Source organism: Ceratotherium simum, chromosome 6, assembly GCF_057802395.1.
Source record: "Ceratotherium simum simum isolate JZ-2026a chromosome 6, ASM5780239v1, whole genome shotgun sequence".
NCBI lineage: Eukaryota > Metazoa > Chordata > Mammalia > Perissodactyla > Rhinocerotidae > Ceratotherium > Ceratotherium simum.
Window position 1 is genome coordinate 9,165,830 of NC_141905.1, and position 19,147 is coordinate 9,184,976.

Below are 19,147 nucleotides of genomic sequence, written 5' to 3' on the forward strand. Positions count from 1 at the left end.
CAGTAGTGGCAGAGATAGTGGACATCCTTGCCTTGTTCCTGATTTTAGTGGAAATACTTCTAGTATTTCCTCATTAGATAAGATCCTGTCTTTAGGACTATTTAGTAGTATTTTAACATGTTAAGAGAATATCTCTCAATTCCTTCTTTCTTGAGGTGTTTTTTGTTGTTGTTGTTGAGGAAGATTTGCCCACAGCTAACATCTGTTGCCAGTTTTCCTCTTTGTGCTTGAGGAGGAATCACCCTGAGCTAACATCTGTTGCTAACCTTCCTCTATTTTGTATGTGGGGCACCACCACAGCATGGCCACTGATGAGTGGTGTAAGTCTGCACCTGGGAACTGAACTGGGCCACTGAAGACGAGTCTGCCCAACTTAACCACTAGGCCACTGAGTCTGGCCCTTGAGTTTTTTTTTTTTAATATCATGAAGGGATATTGAATTTTTTTGCAGGTTTTCTTAGCATCTATGGTGTTTTTTTCCTTAGAACTGTTAATGTGGTGGATGATATTAATCGATTTCTTAATATTGAACCAACCTACAATCCTGAAATACATCCCACTTGGTCATAGTAAATTCTTTTCTTGATGTGCTATTTGATTCTGTTTGCTAATGTTTAGATTTTTATATCATTATGAATGAGTGATACTGGTCTGTAGTTTTCTTTTTTGTACTGTCTTTATTAGGTTTAGGAGTCGATGCTGTGCTTGTTTCTTAAAAGAAATTAGGAAATTTTCATTCATTTTAAGAAATTAGAATGTTTTCATCCATTTTCAGTGCTCTGGAAAAATTTGTAGATCATAAGGTTTATTTGTGTCTTTGAAAGTTTGGTGAATTCTTTTGAATCCATCTGGCCTGGTGCTTTTTATTATGGAGTAGTTCCTGAATAACATTCTCTAGTTCTTCTGTGGAAATTGATCTGTTTAAGCTTTCTAACTTTAATAGCATCAATTTTGTTAATCTATTTGTTCCCTAGGAAATTATGCCCTTATCATTTTTTATTTCTGTATATTTGTGATTTTCTTCTTTTTTTTCTTGATAAAGTTAGCTAGTGGTTTTTCTACTTTGTTAATGTCTTTAGAAAACTAGGATTTTGATTTATTACTGCTGTTCTATTTTCTACCTCATTATTTTCTACTTTTGTCTTTATTGTATACTTTCTTGTGCTTTCTTTTGATTTACCTTGTTCTTTTTCTTTCAAGATGAGAATTATTTTCATCCTTTTATTTATATTTATGTGTTTGGTGCTGTGAATTCTCTTCCAATAACTGATTTAACTGTATTACCTAGATTATTGTCGTTGCTTTTAAAAAATTCTGTAATTATTTTATGTCCGCTTTCACCTAAGAGTTCTTTAACAGAAGGTCTTCTTTTTTTTTTTTTTTAAAGATTTTATTTATTTATTTTTTCCCCCCAAAGCCACAGTTGATAGTTGTATGTCATAGTTGCACATCCTTCTAGTTGCTGTATGTGGGACGCGGCCTCAGCATGGCCAGAGAAGCAGTGCCTCGGTGTGCGCCCGGGATCCGAACCCGGGCCGCCAGCAGCGGAGTGCTCACACTTAACCGCTAAGCCACGGGGCCGGCCCAACAGAAGGTCTTTTAAGTGCTAGATGGAAGGGCCTTTCTGTGTTTTGTTTTTGTTAGTAATTTTTAGTTTTATTGCATTGCAAGCAGAGAATGTTGTTTGTAATATTTACACGTTGTGGAAAGTATTGATGTTTTCTTTTTGACCTAATATGTGATCAGTTTTTGCATATGTGCCATGGACACTTGAGTAGATGTATTCTTACTATCTAAGCATAATAAAGATCTATCTCATTGATTATGTTGTTTAGGTGTTCTGTCTTTTTATGTATTTTTCCATGCTTGATCTGTCGTATACTGAAAAGTATATTAAAGTTTCCTATTATTGTTTCTCTCTCTGTCTCTTTGCATCTTCTATAGCTTTTGTTTAATAAAGTGATTACTTGTGTTATTTCATACGTAAGAATATCCATGTGTTACATCTTCATTATGAATTTTAGCATTAAAAAACATCCCTCATTGTCACATATGATGCTTTGGGGTGTGAATTCTACTTTGTTAATCAGGATCTCCCACCTTCTCCCTTTTTGATTGTTAGCTTGTGTACCTTTGTCCATCCCTTTATTTTGGCCTTTCTGAATTACTTTCTTGTAGGTGTATTTTTTGTCTACAGCATATAGTTGGGTGTTGCGTAGTGTGGCAAATTGAAAATACTACTTTGTCACAACATATGACATTTTTATATTAGCCTTCCAACCTTCATTCCCACTTTTGTTTTATTCTTAGATGTAAACTTATATATTTTTAAATGCCTACCATTAATCTTTTTGCTAAAGTTTTTCTGGTCATATCTTGGTTTGGATGAAGCTCATCCTCTTAATAGATTCCTCAGGAAGCAATCATGGATGCAGAATTCTCTGGTAAGTTCTTGTAAGTTGAGAACTTTTTTTGTAGCTATGGTAGGCACAGTCTGTACCCATTGAACAATTCTTCTTTTCTCTCTCCTTCCAACCCCTGGCAACTACCGTTCTACTTTCTAAGAGTTTGACTACTTTAGATACCTCATATAAGTGGAATCATGCAATATTTGTCTTTTTGTGATTGGCTTATTTCACTTAGCATAGTGTCTTCAAGGTTCATCCATGTTGTAGCATGTGATACAATTTCCTTCTTTTTTAAGGCGGAGCAATATTCTATTATATGTTTATACCACATTTTCTTTATCCATTCATTTGTTGATAAATGTTTAGGTTGTTTTCATCTCTTGGCTTTTATAAATAATGCTGCATTGAACATAGGTATGCAAATATCTCTTCCAGATCCTGATGTCTTTTGAATATATACCCAGAAATGGAATTGCTGGATCATATTGTAGTTCTATTTTTAATGTTTTGAGGAGCCTCCATACTGTTTTCATTATGACTGCACAATTTTATATTCCCACCAACAGTGCACAAGGGTTCAAATTTCTCTACCTCCTCACCAACACTTGCTATTTTCTGAGTTTTTTTGATAGTGGACATCTTAATGGGTGTGATATCTTATTGTGGTTTTGATTTGCATTTCTCTGATGATTAGTGATGTTGACTATCTTTTCATATGCTTGTTGGCCACGTATATGTCTTCTTTGGAGAAATGTCTATTCAAGTCCTTTGCTCATTTTAAAATCAGATTATTTGTTTTGTTGTTGTTGAGTTCAGTCTAATTCTTTTGCCTTATAACTTATTTGATTTTTGTGTGTGTGTGACTGTTGAGGATTTTATCTTTATTGTTGAAATTAAATAGACTTATTACTCAGATGTGTCTTGGGCTTAATAGTTCTGGGTTAATTTTCCCAGGTACCTAGGGGGTCCTTTCAATGTGTAGATTCAGGTCTTTTTCTATTTCTGGAAGTTTCCAGGATTATAGTTCTAAATGTTAGTTCTGGTCCACTGGTCTGTTTTTCTTTATCAGGGACTTTGAAAATATGAATATTATTCCTTCTTGGCCTGTCTCCCATTTCTACTACTTTCTCTCTGACCCTTCTTATTTCTTTATGTCATTTCCATTCTCTTGGTTGTTTTCCTACCTTGTCCCTTACTAAATATGTATTTGAGTCTATTATCTCTTGGTATCTTGTAATTTTTTTTTTCATTTTTGAGGTGATTTTGTCTTTTTCCTCCATTTCTTTTCTGAGTTCAGGCGGCTAGCTTTTTTATTTCTCCCTGGGGTTTTTTTTTTTTTTTTCCTTTGACATTTTTTGTTCTTGTCTTTGAATTTCTGATTCATAGGGTTTTTTTGATACCTTCAAATGCTTGAGCGTGTTTAACTCTTTTTGGTGTATGGCCTTACAGTTTGCTTCTGCTTCATAGTTATTTTTCTGGGTAAAATTGACCTTGGTTGATAGGTATGGAATTTTGTTTACTAGTTTTTACTATTAAGTCTGTTTGGATTTTTTTATTTTTCTCTTGTTGATTTTTTCAGTATTGGAGTGTTTTACAGATAGTGGTGCTCTCTCTTTCAGTATAGCAATGTCCAGATATTTTAGTAAATGTTTTATGTTTGTTTTGCAGTGATGGGGGGGTGGTGCGGGTTGTGAGTCCTCCAATTCTGTAGTTCTCTTTTGTCTTGCAGGACTCTTAAGTTTTCACCCCTTGCTCCTTTTCCCCCTGACCACTGAATCACTAAAGGACAATCTTCCTCTTTTGTTTTTGTCTCCCACAAAAGCTCCTTCAAATTGCTTGGCTTTAAAGTCCCTTCAATGCAGTCAGTGCTCTGATCTACCTGAGTCCTTTTCGTAGACTTTTCAGACTTAGAATGGCCTTCTTCTTCCTCATCATGGTTTTATATCGAGCTTTTGTACCATCACTAGCTTCCCTTTCTATCTTCTCTGAGATTTTTCTCAGTCAGCCCTGCAGAGGCAGGAGCATGAGACTGCCCACTGGGATTGAGTGATTGCCCCTTTTTATTCCCAGTTATTTTGAAGTTTGGACATTCTCTGTCTTCAAGTTATGAGGGCTGAGGACATGGTTTCTATGTAGATTCATTTCCCTTCTTGTTGTTCTATGTTGTTTTGGAGGAAATATTGGGAGATGGGAGCTGTGGTTCACCATTGTCTTTAATTATCTGTAAGTCCTGTTGATTCTGGTTTATTTTCTAAATGCAGATATGATCATGTTCTCAAATACACACATATCTGTGTGAAAATTCTAACAAAGACAAAAGAAACATGTTTGAGTCATTATTAGGGTTAGAGGAGGTCATGAGGTGGGACTCCCTTGATGGGATTAGTGCCCTAATGAGAAGAGACACCAGAGAGCTCCCACTCTCTGTACACACTCACAAAGAAGTCATGTGAGCACATAGGAAAATGGTGGCTGCCTACAAGCCAAGAGCTTCAGAATGAAACCTACTTTGCTGGAACCTTGATCTTGGATTTCCTAGCCTCCAGAACTGTGAAAAATAAATTTCTGTGTTTAAGCCACCCAGTCTATGGTATTACGTGGTATAATGGCAGCCCGAACAGATGAATACATACACACATATATGTATATATATTCACAAATATACTCACACTCTTATATCACTTATCACAATTTTGTTTATAATAGTGAAAAATTGGATAGATGAATATATCTCTTCATGGACTGGGTAAATAAATTATGACAGAAACATATATTGGAGTACTATCCAGTCACTAAACACAATATATATTTTTATTTATTGATGTGAAAAAATATACACAATATATTAAGTGAAAAAAGCAGTTTATAAAACAGCTCACAAAGTGTGATCCCTTTTTATTAAAAAAATAAATTTTAAAAGGAAATATATCCAAAGTGTTAAGAATAGATTCTACTGGCTTTAGGATTACATGTAGTTTTTATTTTTTTTATATATTTATGTGTTGTCTATTTTTCACAAATGACCATTATTTTTATAATACACAAATATTTTAATTTGTAAAAAGTTTTCAGACATTGAATAGAAAATTTGTATATAGGAATTAGTTTTTCTGAATTTAGTTGTGCAAGAAATAAAGTTCAGGTTTAAAGGCACAGGGCCGCCCTTAAATAGGTTTGTCAGATTCTTATTTGCTAACTCTGGCAACCCTATCTTAAAGCAAAGAGCGTTTGCTTTATATATTTGAGATTCTGAAAGTGTGTGTGGTGGAAACCCTAGTCTTTTTTAATGTGCAGGAGAGGGCACTAAGACTCACAAAGGTTGATGACCTCCTTAAAGTCATCCAGCAACTCAAGTAGCTGTCAGGACCACAGCTCAGTCTTGATGTTTCTTGCCATCCTGTCTTGCCTGCCAACCATCTGTTTTTTAGCCTGCTAAATGATGGCTAAGTTCAGTAAAAGTAATTACAAGAGTTGTGCCTAAGCCGTGTTGTTACTGTGTCTTCAGCCCAGTTCTAAAATTTCTATTACAGAAAAATACTATACAGTGTTGGTTGAATGTACATATGGTATTACCTGCCCAAATTGCTTTATCTAGTTGTGCTGGTAAAATCCTATAATTTTGATTGCAAAGATGACCTAGGCACATTTAAATATTTTTGTAAATATTAAAATACATTTAACATTTAATAATTTCTAGCTTAAAAGCCTTTCCTTACTGGCATTGTTTTTTAGCTGGAAGCAAAAGAAATAAACTGTTCCACTTGGGAAATATATGTATATCTACCCTGCTGAAGCCCTGTGGGCTGTACTCCATGATGATCTTTTGGAGCATTTGTTGAACATTTAGTTGACCTTCAGGTCTACTAACAGGCAACACTACTGAAATGTATCCCCCAGACAGCTACTTATGCTTTATGGAACTGATTAGCATAAAGGTTAAGAGTGCAGTCTCTGGAGTGAGCCTCCTGGGGCTTGACATCTCTAGTCCACATGCTCTCTGTGTGTCACTTAATCTCTCAGTATTTCAGTTTTGTTTTTTTATTATGCTGTGAAATGAGCATAATATTGATGCCACTTCACAAGATTGTTGCTGCAGTTGCATTATGATAACGTAGGTCAAACACTTATAACAATGCCTGACTTATAATAATAAATGCTAGCACATATACCACTTACTGTTATTATTCTAGTCAACTTATTTTATAGTATCATAAGCAAAAGTAATTTGAGAAGGCAGTATGTGAGATATTTGAAAAAGACTTTCATCAATATCAGTGTCCATTAAATGTTCTATTGAGTAGATAATGGTCGCTCTCTGGCTAGCATGGTCCAGATTTTCTTTGGACATTCAAATGTGCAGTGTGCCAAAAAAAAAAGGTCTGTTATGCTGGAGTATGGAATCTGCCTTATATTCCTTTAACATCTCAGAAATGTAAAGAAACAGGGTTGTAGACCATAATTTTCAGCATTGGAAATTGTCCATAATATACTTTTTTTTTCCCCCAAGGTTGACTTATTCCGTAGTTAGTGGTCAGGCTCTCCAAAAAAGCATGTTAATATACAATAATGAGCTGTAATCACATACAAACACTGAAGTTGAAAGAATTTTCTAATATATTAATGTTTTTTAATTGGAAATTATATTTTCTGCCCCTTTTCAAGATTATTGACCTTTCTATTCAGAAGATATATGAAAGATGCCATCTTAATCACTAAATAAACTCACATATAAACAATCATTATTCCAAGTGGGCATGTTACTCTGGGAACAAATTTTTAGAATATAAATTCCTCAGGACAGTAAACTAAATTAAATGCTCCATATTTTTTTATTTAGATATAATTGACATATTAGTTTCAGATGTGCAACATAATGGTTCGATATTTGTGTGTATTGTGAAATGATCACCATAGTAAGTCTAGTTAACATTTATCACCATACATAGTTACAAAAATTTTTTTTCCTGTGATGAAAACTTTTAAGATCTACTCTCTGAGTAACTTTCAGATATACCACATGATATTATTAACTATAGTCCCTATGTTGTACATTACACCCCCATGACTTATTTCATAGCTGGGAGTTTGTACATTTTAACCCTCTTCACCCACTTCACCACCCCTCCCCATAATATACTTGTAACGCTGAATATAACTGAACCAAGTCTGTACTTTGCAGCATTTAGAACTGTCTTCTAGGCCTTAAATCTTAAACTCTTCAGGGCTGATTTCATGATAAATTGTCTTTTAAAGGGTTCCCTAATGTCATACTTTGTTTCAAGGCCAGAGAGTTACTGAAATACACTGTTCTTTTTTAAAGTGAATGGGTTGGACTACATGTACTTTTAGCCATGCTTTTACCTATGATTCTGTAAATTTTGATTTAATAATGAAAATAATGAGAAGGTAAATTAATGAAAAGGCAAATTTAAGCACCTAGCATTCAATTTAGAAATGTGTTTAATTTATTAGTAGTAGTAGTAGTTCTTTAATAAAATAGCTTTGTATCATACTCATTTGAAGATTCTGTTGAATTTTTAACCATTTTTTTTATAACCTTCCCCTAAGGTATTCCCATCTGTCAGCAGCACTTAATTTGGAATAACATGGAACTTGAAGATGAATATTGCTTGAATGATTACAAGTGAGTGTAATTGCATATTAGCTGTTTTATAGATGCTCAGTATTATGACTCCGTACACCAGTGTTTTTCTTCTGAATCCTTGGTTCATGTCTCTTCTTCTTCTGAATAGTTCTCATCCCTAGATTTCAGTGTAGAACTTGAACTTTAAGATGTGTTGGCTCAGTACCCCATACTATCTCATTTCTGTCCTCCGATTCTTTGTTTTACCTTTCCATTATTCACAGCAAGCTATTTACCCCCGCCTTTTTAGATCTTCCTCTTCTGATCTTGCCTTCTCTACTCTTTTTTTTGGAATATTGACCCATTCCCACGTGGCTATATTCCTTTTCTTTCCATTTCACAGTAGTTTTGGGTGAGACAGTATTGTTCTTCACCAAGTCTTTCATTTTTCATCAGCCTTCCTTCTGTTACTAAGTGACGCTGTGAGCAGTGATTGCAGATATACTGTCTGACCTTTTGTATTTCTCCCTCCCTTCTCTCACTTCACTCTGAAAGAGCAAAAGGGCCAGAGGCCACGTGGAATAGCCGGAAGAGCACTGGGAGTCGGGAGACCTTGTAGATTTGCTATTTTTCTCTTTTATTAAATAGATCTGCTATTTTCTAACACTGGGTCTTGGACAAGCTTCTGTTCTTAGGGCCTCTTGTTCCTTACATGTGAAATGAAAAGACTAAACCACATGATCACAGAGGCCCTTTACAGTACTTTTATTCTGAGATTTCATGTCATATTAAGGTTTATGAGAACTTGTTTACTTTTTTGTTATTTATACAAGTAAATAAGTTAACATTTTATGTTTATGCACATTGCTGTATCTTTTTTTATATTTCAGAGGGTAGGCACTATGCTTGATAAACCAGCACATAATTATGTGTATATTTAACACTGAATGCATGATTGATGCATTGTGGTTTATCGATGATTGATGGTTTATTTTTGTGTTAACTATCCACAGCATTTCAGAAGGTTGTACCTTGAAGCTGGTATTGGCTATGCGTGGTGGACCTATAAATACTAGAAGAGGTAGGCATATGTTAAAATTATGTATATTAAAGTAATTTGACAAAAATAATCTTCAAGCCAGTTGGTGTTTTTATAGCCTCAAGTTTTAGTCAGTTTCTCTTTCTGCTATAAGGTCTTAGAAGAACCACATTTGTTTATCTAGGCATTGTTCTTTAAAGCCTGAATGCACAGAGGTAGGAACTCATATTCCAGAAAATCTCATAATTCCTGGTTCAATTCAGGGAGATTTAAAAATAAACCTCACCAGTATAGGGAATGAAAATGGGATGGCATAGTATTAATATTATGTTGTTATCATTTTGTGTAGGTTCATACCAGTTTTGTTGCCTTTTTTATCCACTGAGTCTTCGACCTTTAATGATTGTTATAGAAAATTCCAAAGATGCCTGTTAGCCTGGTTTGTGATGCATTTGAGTTTCATGGATATTATCATGGCCCTGTTGAATGCTTTTTCAGAATGTAAATGGTCTCTGGGAGTCCCTTCATTCATTCAACAAATACATTTTGAGCAACTACTAGACGTTCAGTGCAGTGTTCCGTGGGAGAAAAAGTCCCTGCTTCATGATAGTGCCCACACTGAACGTGTGGAGAATCGACATCATTTCAGTCTTAAGTGCTGTGGAGGAAATAGGGTAGCGTGATAGAGTCTGTGGAGGTAGGGTACTAGGAGGACAATTGTGGAAGGGCCCACAGAGAAGATGATGTGAGCAGAGACTTGATTAGCAAGAAATTTCTAAGGATGGAAAGAACTGGAATTGTTCACATTGGTCCCTGATTCAGGTATGTCACCTGAATCCCCACCAAGTAGAGGCATCTTGAGACTGCTCAGAGCAGTCCTGCTCTGTGGGCCTCATTTTGGAAAAGGCCTTCATATTTATTTGATCCTTCACTAACCAGAAAACTGAAGATTAATTCCACTGCTGGCTTACTTCTTCCACAAGTCAAATTTTATCTCTATCCTTCATAATTTTGGTTAGAAAATAGGGTTGTTAACTGTCTTTTTCCTAGCTACTTGAAGAGGATTTTGTGAGATATGTTACTTGGCTGTTGAACTGTTTTGGATAGGTTAAAAAAAACAAAGATAATGTAAGAGCTGATTAACTAGCGCTCCTAATATCAGGGACTTGCTGTTAATTGGGCTTGTGAAATTGTCCTATATGACATAAGGTGATGTTTATAGTACCGATTCTAAGGGTAGTGCAAGAACCCTCAAGTGTTTACAGAGCCATTATAGGAAGATAGAATGTTATAGTGTTTAATGACGTGTGAATTCCACTGTATTATATTTTTGAAAGTTGGTTATTTTTTGTATTGTATTATCTTTAAACCAGGGTGTTTAATCAGAACATCTACTTTTCTTACTAGGACCACAATTATTTTATATTTATGAGGAGGAGTGTAAGTGCTACAGCTTCTGAGTTAAAAATATATGTTGTTGGGGGCCGGCCCGGTGGCGCAAGCGGTTAAGTGCGCACGCTCCCCTGCGGCGGCCTGGGGTTCGCCAGTTCCCATCCCGGGCGCACACCGACGCACCACTTGTCAAGCCATGCTGTGGTGGCGTCCCATACAAAGTAGAGGAAGATGGGCATGGATGTTAGCCCAGGGCCAGTCTTCCTCAGCAAAAAGAGGAGGATTGGCCGATGTTATCTCAGGGCTGATCTTCCTCACCAAATATATTATATATGTTGTTGGATTTTTTTTACTTTTTTTAAAAAATGAAAATGCAGGGCATCACTACCCTTTGGTGTACTTTGTACCACTGTTTTTCTCTACGACTTTCTGTGCTCTGTTGGTAAATTGAAAAATCAGTACCTAGAACTTGCCTATTTTTTTGATATTTTAAATTGTTCTTAATAATTTTGCCTTTATTAAATCAACTTTTTTAAAATTAAAAGCTTGCTGTTGTCTACCTTACATCATTGAAAACTTTGTGGAAAAGAAAAACTGTACCCAGATCTAGAACTTTTCCATGGTGTGTATGAGAAACCGTATTTTTTTAGCTATTTAGTCTTACTTGAAAATTATGATTTAGAAAGTACCTTTATCATGTGAGTTCCAGTAATATTTAGCTTTTACAATTATTTATGAATGAACCATTATCAAAACAGCATAGAAAATACTTTCTAAAACTAAACTTTATCCCAAACTATATATACAGTGTTTTATACCTGAAGAAATCTAAATGATTTTTCTGTTATGAAAAAGTGTGTGCATACATACACATATGTGCTTATATGTTTGCAATCCCAATGGCTCCCTAAGTAAAGCACACTGCGCTGGTTTAAGCAAGGCTGTCATGTGGCTTTAGTAATGGCAGTAGCATAGTTTTTGTTTCTTATTAATGTAAGGTGGAAAGTGTAGCATTAACTTAAAAATGACAAGAACTTGTTTTAAAAATATCTTTTAATATTTACACATTTTGTGCCTATGAAAGAGTCTATCAAAACATCCAAATATTTTTATAAAATAAGCTAAATCTTATATTCTAAAGTTTTTGTGTTTTAGTAGTGGTGGTATTAAATTTAGGATATGGGAACATCTTTCTTGTTTTTACCTTGTTACTTTGAGAGTCTAATATTTCTTATTGCTGTAACTTTTTTTTTTAATAATTTTATTTATTTATTTTTCCCCCAAAGCCCCAGTAGATAGTTGTATGTCATAGCTGCACATCCTTCTAGTTGCTGTGTGTGGGACGCGGCCTCAGCATGGCCGGGGAAGCAGTGCTTTGGTGCGTGCCCGGGATCCGAACCCTGGCCGCCAGCAGCGGAGCGCACACACTTAACCGCTAAGCCACGGGGCCAGCCCTTTTTGCTGTAACTTTTTAAAGGGTAGTACAGCACTGTGATTCTGTTAATATATAAGCTACTTGAAGGAAAGTTATGGAGTTTGAGGAATTGTTGCTTCTTTTAGGAAAGAGCAAATGTTTCTGCAGCTTGACATGAGAATGTCTTTGGGAGCAAACTTTTTTTTCCCTCGTAACCATTGCTTAGACTCCCAAGTCTGGGGTTCAGGGGCTTTTAGAACATTCACCCTGTGAGCTAGCAATCTCTTGAGGCCCATTTCCACCACAGGAGCAGAATCTGTGGCTGCAGTGGACGAGAGTGGGTTGTAGTGATAGCTTCAATATTATTCAAACCTAAGGACAACTCCAGGCTTCTAGAGCCCACCAGTATTGGGGGCTTTGCCCTCGTTTTTGTTCTCTGACTGGAGGGATACACACCAGGACAGTTGGGGTCCTGGGAGGGTGCTTTCAAGAAACAACATACTGACCATGACACACATTGCAGTTTTAGTACACTAAGTGGCCCTCTTGTGTTCTGAGTTATTGTGTACTTTTAACTACCTAACTTCACATGATGAAGAATCAGCCTTTATATAAAATCAGAAAGAAAAAAGGAATTCACTGGCTTCTAATTTCTAACATATGTCTCCCAATTATGTGTGTGTGTGTGTGTTTATTTTTTTAATCTAAATTAAGTGGGATTTATATTGCTTTTTACTTATTGATTGTTGGAACTAATATTTGGAAAAATATAGGAAGCAGAAGGTATAAAGTGAAAACAGTCACAGAAAATTATGTCATAGAATCCACAAATATATAGACTCTAGTGGCACAAGAAAGACCTCATGTATTTGGTTAAGCCCTGTCTTTGTACATAACGTCATAAGAATGCATTTTATTTCTTTCGTATCAATAGAACATAGGGAATTCTGTATTAACTGTAAAAAGACCAGAAACTTATTTGAAGAATATCATGTATACATTGTATGCACAGGTTGTTTTTCAAATTCAGTACATTATGTTCTGTCACTGTATCAAGATGCGTAAAACTTGATATAAATTGAAAGCTTGTTTATCAATTTTTCCGTTTGTAGTTCCTATGGAAGATCCACTTAGGGAGATGGCTGAGTACATGGATTCCAGTCGAGATGAGATGTGGGAGAAGACCTCCTGCAACAAAAAAGTTACATTTTTGGTATACCGAGAAGGAGATCAATTGAACTTCTTTCGTGTAGTAGATAGGGGAGGTGGCACTTTAACACCATTATCTGAATCTTTAAGGTAAATAGGTTTTCATTTCCATGTCTCACTTAGAAAAGCAGAACATTGTATGATACATTCCATAAACCTTTATGCTTACCTTATGTTGTCAAAATAATCTTATATTCACAAGAATAACTAAATTTCATGAATTCTCCCCCAACCCCCTGCCCCAGGTTTGTGATTTTGAAATTGTCCTTCATATGACTGATTAACTTAGAGAATAATTTCTAAAACTGAAATTTCTTTATGGAGTAGGATTTTTTCATACAAAAGATTTATTTCTGTCACTTCATGAAACTCTAAGATGCCTACTTATAGAGTCTTATTATAATAGTGTGTTATTATACAACCTTGGCATATAGAAAGGGTTGAACCTAAAATTGCTATCTTTTTTCAGAATTTAACTTTGCTGCTTAAAAGTAGATAAATCTCTTTACTTCTCTAGTCTTGTTTTCCTACTCTATATAAAGGGGAGGAATTGTTATATTACTTCTAAAATCAGAGGGAAACAACCTCAAGGTACTTAGGCAATAGAACAGGGAATTGGACAAGGTCACCTGTAAGTTTCTCTGCACTGTGTCTTACTATGACTCTTCATCTCCGTTCACTTTAAGTCACTAAACATTTACTGAACTTTTATAGATAGTCCCTACACTAGGCACTGGGTTATAAAAATCATTGTCCATTCCTTCATGGAGCGTGTAATCTGCTAAAAGTAGTGTCTATAATATAATGTCAACAATTGTTATAAAAAGGTATCAACATCTCTGGAAAAGCAGATGAGAGGGCCTTCATTTTGCCTGAAAGGTGGAGAGTTAGGGATAACCTCTGAGAAGTAGCAACCTTAGAAGAGAAGTAGGAGTTTGCCAAGCAGATGAGGGAAGGAAAGATATTACAGATAACTAAATTTAATCCCACAATATAAAAAACTAGTGGCAAAACCATTCATAGAAAAAATACCTTACAGTCTGGAGAACAGTTTCTGTGGGTCAGGAGTCTAGGCACAGTGTAGCTGGGTGCTCTGCTCTGGGCCCCACAAAGCTGCAGTCAAGGTTTTTGCAAAGGTGCACGCCTGTCTGGAGGCTTGTTTGGGGAAGAGGATCTCCTTTCAAGCTCATTCACGTGGTTGGCATAATTCATTTTCTGGCAGTTATATGACTGAGGGCCCTGATTTTTTGCTGGCTATTGGCTAGAGGCTGCCCTCAGCTCCGTTTTGATTAACTCAAAATCAGCTGATTTGGGCCTAAATTACATCTGCAAAATCCCTTTACTTTTGCTATATTCTGTTGGCTAGAAGCAAGTCATAGGTCATGCCCACACTCAAGGGTAGGAGAATGTCCAGGGTGTGAGCACCAGGGAGTGGGAGTCGTGGGGATTGCTTTTGGATTCTGACCCCCACAGAGTGTTATGTGGAAGAAAGATCAGACCCTTTCTTTGTGGCCTCAGAGAGCAGATGGTGACAAATGGCTGTTGACTATTAACTCTAACGTGTCAGGATCTGGTTAGCACTTCGCATAAACATGTGGGCTAGAACTAGGGAAGAGGGAGCAGTGAAGGCTACAGCCTTAATCCAGTGTCTCTCACTTGGACTGTGAGTAGAGCTTTTTCATACCAGTCTCTCCATGTGCTAGCTCACTGTTTCGGTTTTCTTCCTTAACACATCTACTTTTGGGTCTCCTTTCCTAAGGGAGAAAACCTGAGCTCCTTAGCTTAGCATGTAAGGCCCTTTACAACTTAGCATCAGTTTTTCAGGTCTCTTTCATTATGCCATGTTTTTGCACATCTTTTTTCCCTTTGCTTGAAATGTCATTTCCTCCTTTTACTCCATTTTTTCCCCAGCCAACTTCTATTTGTGTTTAAGACATAATCAAAATGTTGCTGTGGATTTCAATTAAAATTGTATTATTGTTCCTCTCAAGATAATTTTTGAATTTTTCTGTTCCTTTCTATTCACCTTCTAGAATTGGACAAGGGATAGGATGGATGAGAAAGGGGAGTAGAAAACTTTTTCTGGTAATACCTTGAAGGACATTTATCTTGCCTATTCTAGGGGAAGCTTTCTTACCTCTGCAACAGAGGGCACCAAGCTTTTTCTGTAAAGGGCCAGATGGTAACCATTTTAGGATTTTAGGCCAAGAGAGAAAGTCAAAGATACTATGCAGGTGCTTACATAATAAGAGAGAAAACAAATTTCCACAAAATTTTTACTGACAAAATTCAAAATAAAAGAAAAATAATTGAGTACTTTCGTGTGTGTATATGTAAATCAGGTCTACTAATGAGAAGAATGGAATCCTTTTTTGTGGAAGTAATATTTTACTTAATTGGGTTGAAAATTAGTGTTGCCTATGAAATTTGCAAATCATTTGCAAAAGTTCACCTGTTAATATTAATCTGTAATGAGATTTTATGTATTTTATCTTGGAAAATTTCTTTTCACGCAGATAGGTACTGTCAAACACTGATATCAGTCCATGAGCGTATGATTTTAATTGAGCATGTCCATTACTTGGATGGCATTTATAGAATTCTATTAGAGTCTTCTCTTGCTGTTTGCCTTTAGCATGTCATTACATTGAAGATGAATCACGTCCAATTGAAGATAGGTGGAACTCCTCAATTGCACATTTAAATAGATTTTGAAATATGGGAATTTCCTTTAACTAGCAACGAGGTATGAAAATGGTGCTGGGAGTGTAGTTGGAGTTCGGAAAGTACATCTGCTGCAAATTTGTGTGGGAATGGAGATCTCGCTTTGTTTTTAACTCTTGACAAGTGTGCCATTACGTGTGATTCAAAGTAATGTTGTTAAAATGACATTACTGCAGTATAAATTTCTCACGTAAGTACTGTTTTGCCTTTTATTTTTTTTTTATTTATTTTTTTTAATTTTATTTATTTATTTCCCCCCAAAGCCCCTGTAGATAGTTGTATGTCATAGCTGCACATCCTTCTAGTTGCTGTATGTGGGACGTGGCCTCAGCATGGCCGGAGAAGCAGTGCGTCACTGCACGCCCGGGATCCGAACCCGGGCCGCCAGCAGCTGAGCGCGCGCACTTAACTGCTAAGCCACGGGGCCGGCCCTTTTTTTTTTTTTTATAATTTTATTTATTCATTTATTTTTCCCCCAAAGCCCCAGTAGATAGTTGTATGTCATAGCTCCACATCCGTCTAGTTGCTGTATGTGGGACATGGCCTCAGCATGGCCATAGAAGCGGTTCATCGGTGCGCGCCCGGGATCCGAACCTGGGCCGCCAGCAGCAGAGCAAGTGCACTTAACCGCTAAGCCACGGGGCCGGCCCCTTGCCTTTTAATTTTAGGTGGAATTCATTAAGAAACATTGTCAAGTACACAGCAAAAACTAATTTCCAAAGGTATTCAGTGTTTGATATTAGCAGTTGAGGGTGGTTCTTCTCGTTCAGAAAAATTAAATGTCAGCCCTGAGCTAAAAAAAATCACAACACTGCTACTACTGCCAAGCCATTGAACTGATGGTTAAGTCCTTGAGACAAATGAAGTTTACTGTTGACACTACTGGTTCAATAATACAGGATAGATTCAAATATTTACTGCAGAATACCTGCTGATGAATAATACAATGAGTAACCATAGGCTTTAAACACTTTACATTTTCATTAGCTTTGTAAATTTGTCCAACCAAATGTTTTTTCTGTTCCACACATTTTTTACTCCGTCAATTGTAGCAGAATTCGCTTCAAGTTGTGCTGAATTAGTGTTTTAGGAACTTCTTTGAAAATAGTCTTACCTGTAGGTGTTTTATGCAGACTATTCATAGGAGCTAGTTCTTCAGTCACTTCAAACTTGGTATTGATGCCCTGAATAAAGAAAAATAGCTGAACAGTATCGATAATTTATGTCGACTCATCAAAAGCCAAGGAAAATGACTCCAAATCATTTGCCTTATTTTTTAATTGACTACTGATGTTGCTTCCATTGTTGTCAACTCTTTGGGAAACTGTTCTTGCTAAAGGAGTAGTCTTTAAACAAATTTATTTTCTCTGGACACATTTCTTCAACTGCTATGATTAAACATGGTTTAATTAATTCACTATTGGTAAACAGATTTCCTTCCATGGCTAGTAAATAAGCCACTCAGAAACTTATTTTGGTTGCTGTCTCATTTTCATTTTTTATTTTAAATTTTCTAATTTTTCTGACCTGCAAGTTGGGAATATTGTGATGAGTCCTTAGTCTGGCAATGTCCAAATATGTTGTTTTTTCTTTAGGATAACTGTAGTGTCATTGCATGAGAACACAATGCTTTGCCATTTAACAGATAACAAAATAATCCACTCTATATAGTGCCTTAAAACTGCAAGTTTCCAAGTCCACTCTTCTTGTGTTGATATGTTGTGAAATATATTGTTAATTTAAAAAAAAGTCACACTACAGTGTTACACTTGGCACTCAAAATGCTGTTGATTTATGGCTGTGCCACTGTGATTTGTAGTGTGCCAAGCTACAGCGCAAAGCAGTGAGAGAGCCATATACAATTGCTGTTGTGGCGACTCAACTCTTGCCATTGTAGTGCAAAAGTAGCCATATGCAATATGTGATCAAATGAGTGTGGCTATATTCCAATAAAACTTTTTATTTATGGACACAAATTTGAATTTCATATAATTTTCACGTTATAAAATAATTTTTTTTTTCATGCATTGAAAAGTGTAAAAACCATTCTTAGCTTGTGGGCCACATAAGTGGTAGACTGAATTTGGGCTGTGGGCGTAGTTTGCCAATTCCTGCTCTAAGAAGAAACATTGAGAATTGGGTGCTTATTTGATTAATTCTGATACAGAATCTAGTATCAGTCATTTTTAATCTCAAATCTTTTTAGTTAATTGTGCCACCTTACTGCTTTTTTAAGCGGAAAGAAATAAAAGGAAGCATTGAAAGACTTTTCTTTTTTTTAATTTTTTGTTTATTGCAGTAACATTGGTTTATAACATTGTATAAATTTCAGGTATACATCATTATACTTCTGTTTCTGCATAGATTACATCATGTTCACCACCCAAATACTAATTACAACCCATCACCACACACATGTGCCGAATTATCCCTTTCGCCCTCCTCCCTCCCCCCTTCCCCTCTGGTAACCACCAATCCAATCTCTGTCAAATGGTAACTTGTCTGTAAAAGTCGCATGAAGACTTAGCTTTGGCATGAACAATATTCGTGTTGAAATAAATATTACATTTTCCCATCTCTTATTATTTAATCATATTAGATTTAAAGGTTTGTAAAAAGTTAAATATAGCATTCAAGAAAATATTTAGAATATTTAAATATAAAGAAAGACATTTTTGGATTGTTTAAAAATTACTATGTTATCCTAGTCTAGTCATATTTTTCCATTTAGAAAAAAATTGTGGTTGGCTTCTAACTGATCTCATGAATCTGTGCTTTGTGAGAGAAAACACAATAATGTGGTTCTTTGAAAAAACCTAGGTGAATTTAAGTGTTTTTAATCCTCTAAAATGCATCTGATGAAATATTTATCATGATTGTACTTTTTTATGTACTTACACACACACTGTTCTCCATGGGAAGACAGTAAAGGACCAATTTTTTATGACAGAAAGGTTGAGTCAGAAACCTCTTTCTGTATTCAATATGGGTACTTAAAGTTAAAATGCAACAGGATATAACAGAGAAGTACTCAAAGTTAAAATATTGCAAGGTAACCAAGAATAGAGAGTTTACTTGAATCGTTTTTTCCAACTCCAAGAGTGAATTGGCAAAAATCTTCACTCAACCCTCCTTTTCAGATATAGTTAATCTCAAGACAAGAGCCTTCACATATATAGGTTTTGTCACTTATTTGGGTACACAAGTAAAGTCTGTTATTTGGTGCCTGGGAAAGCAACAGGAAGTAGTATAAAGAATAGACTTTGGAACCAGACAGATGGGAAATTTAAATTTTAGGTTCACCGTTTACTAGCTCTCTGGTCTTGAACAAAATCAATTAACTCTCTCAACTGTACTTTCTCCATTTATAAAATGGG

General features: G+C 35.8%; 1 protein-coding gene across 5 annotated transcripts in view; it reads left to right on the forward strand.

The window, feature by feature from the left end:
- The window catches only part of ZFAND4 (zinc finger AN1-type containing 4), a 127,797-nt gene that overhangs the window by 68,530 nt on the left and 40,120 nt on the right, over nucleotides 1–19,147 (forward strand). For 4 of the 5 annotated variants that reach the window (XR_015552431.1, XM_014788991.2, XM_087431847.1 and 1 more), the window contains 3 exons: nucleotides 7,977–8,052; nucleotides 9,006–9,073; nucleotides 12,950–13,136. Coding sequence is in view for 4 of the 5 variants with exons in the window: in XM_014788991.2 (XP_014644477.2) it covers nucleotides 7,977–8,052; nucleotides 9,006–9,073; nucleotides 12,950–13,136 (331 nt within the window). In the remaining variant the exon portion in view is untranslated. Of the gene's footprint in view, nucleotides 1–2,355; nucleotides 2,445–7,976; nucleotides 8,053–9,005; nucleotides 9,074–12,949; nucleotides 13,137–19,147 lie in introns of those variants that run through there. The other variant, XM_087431848.1, reaches the window with a different exon arrangement.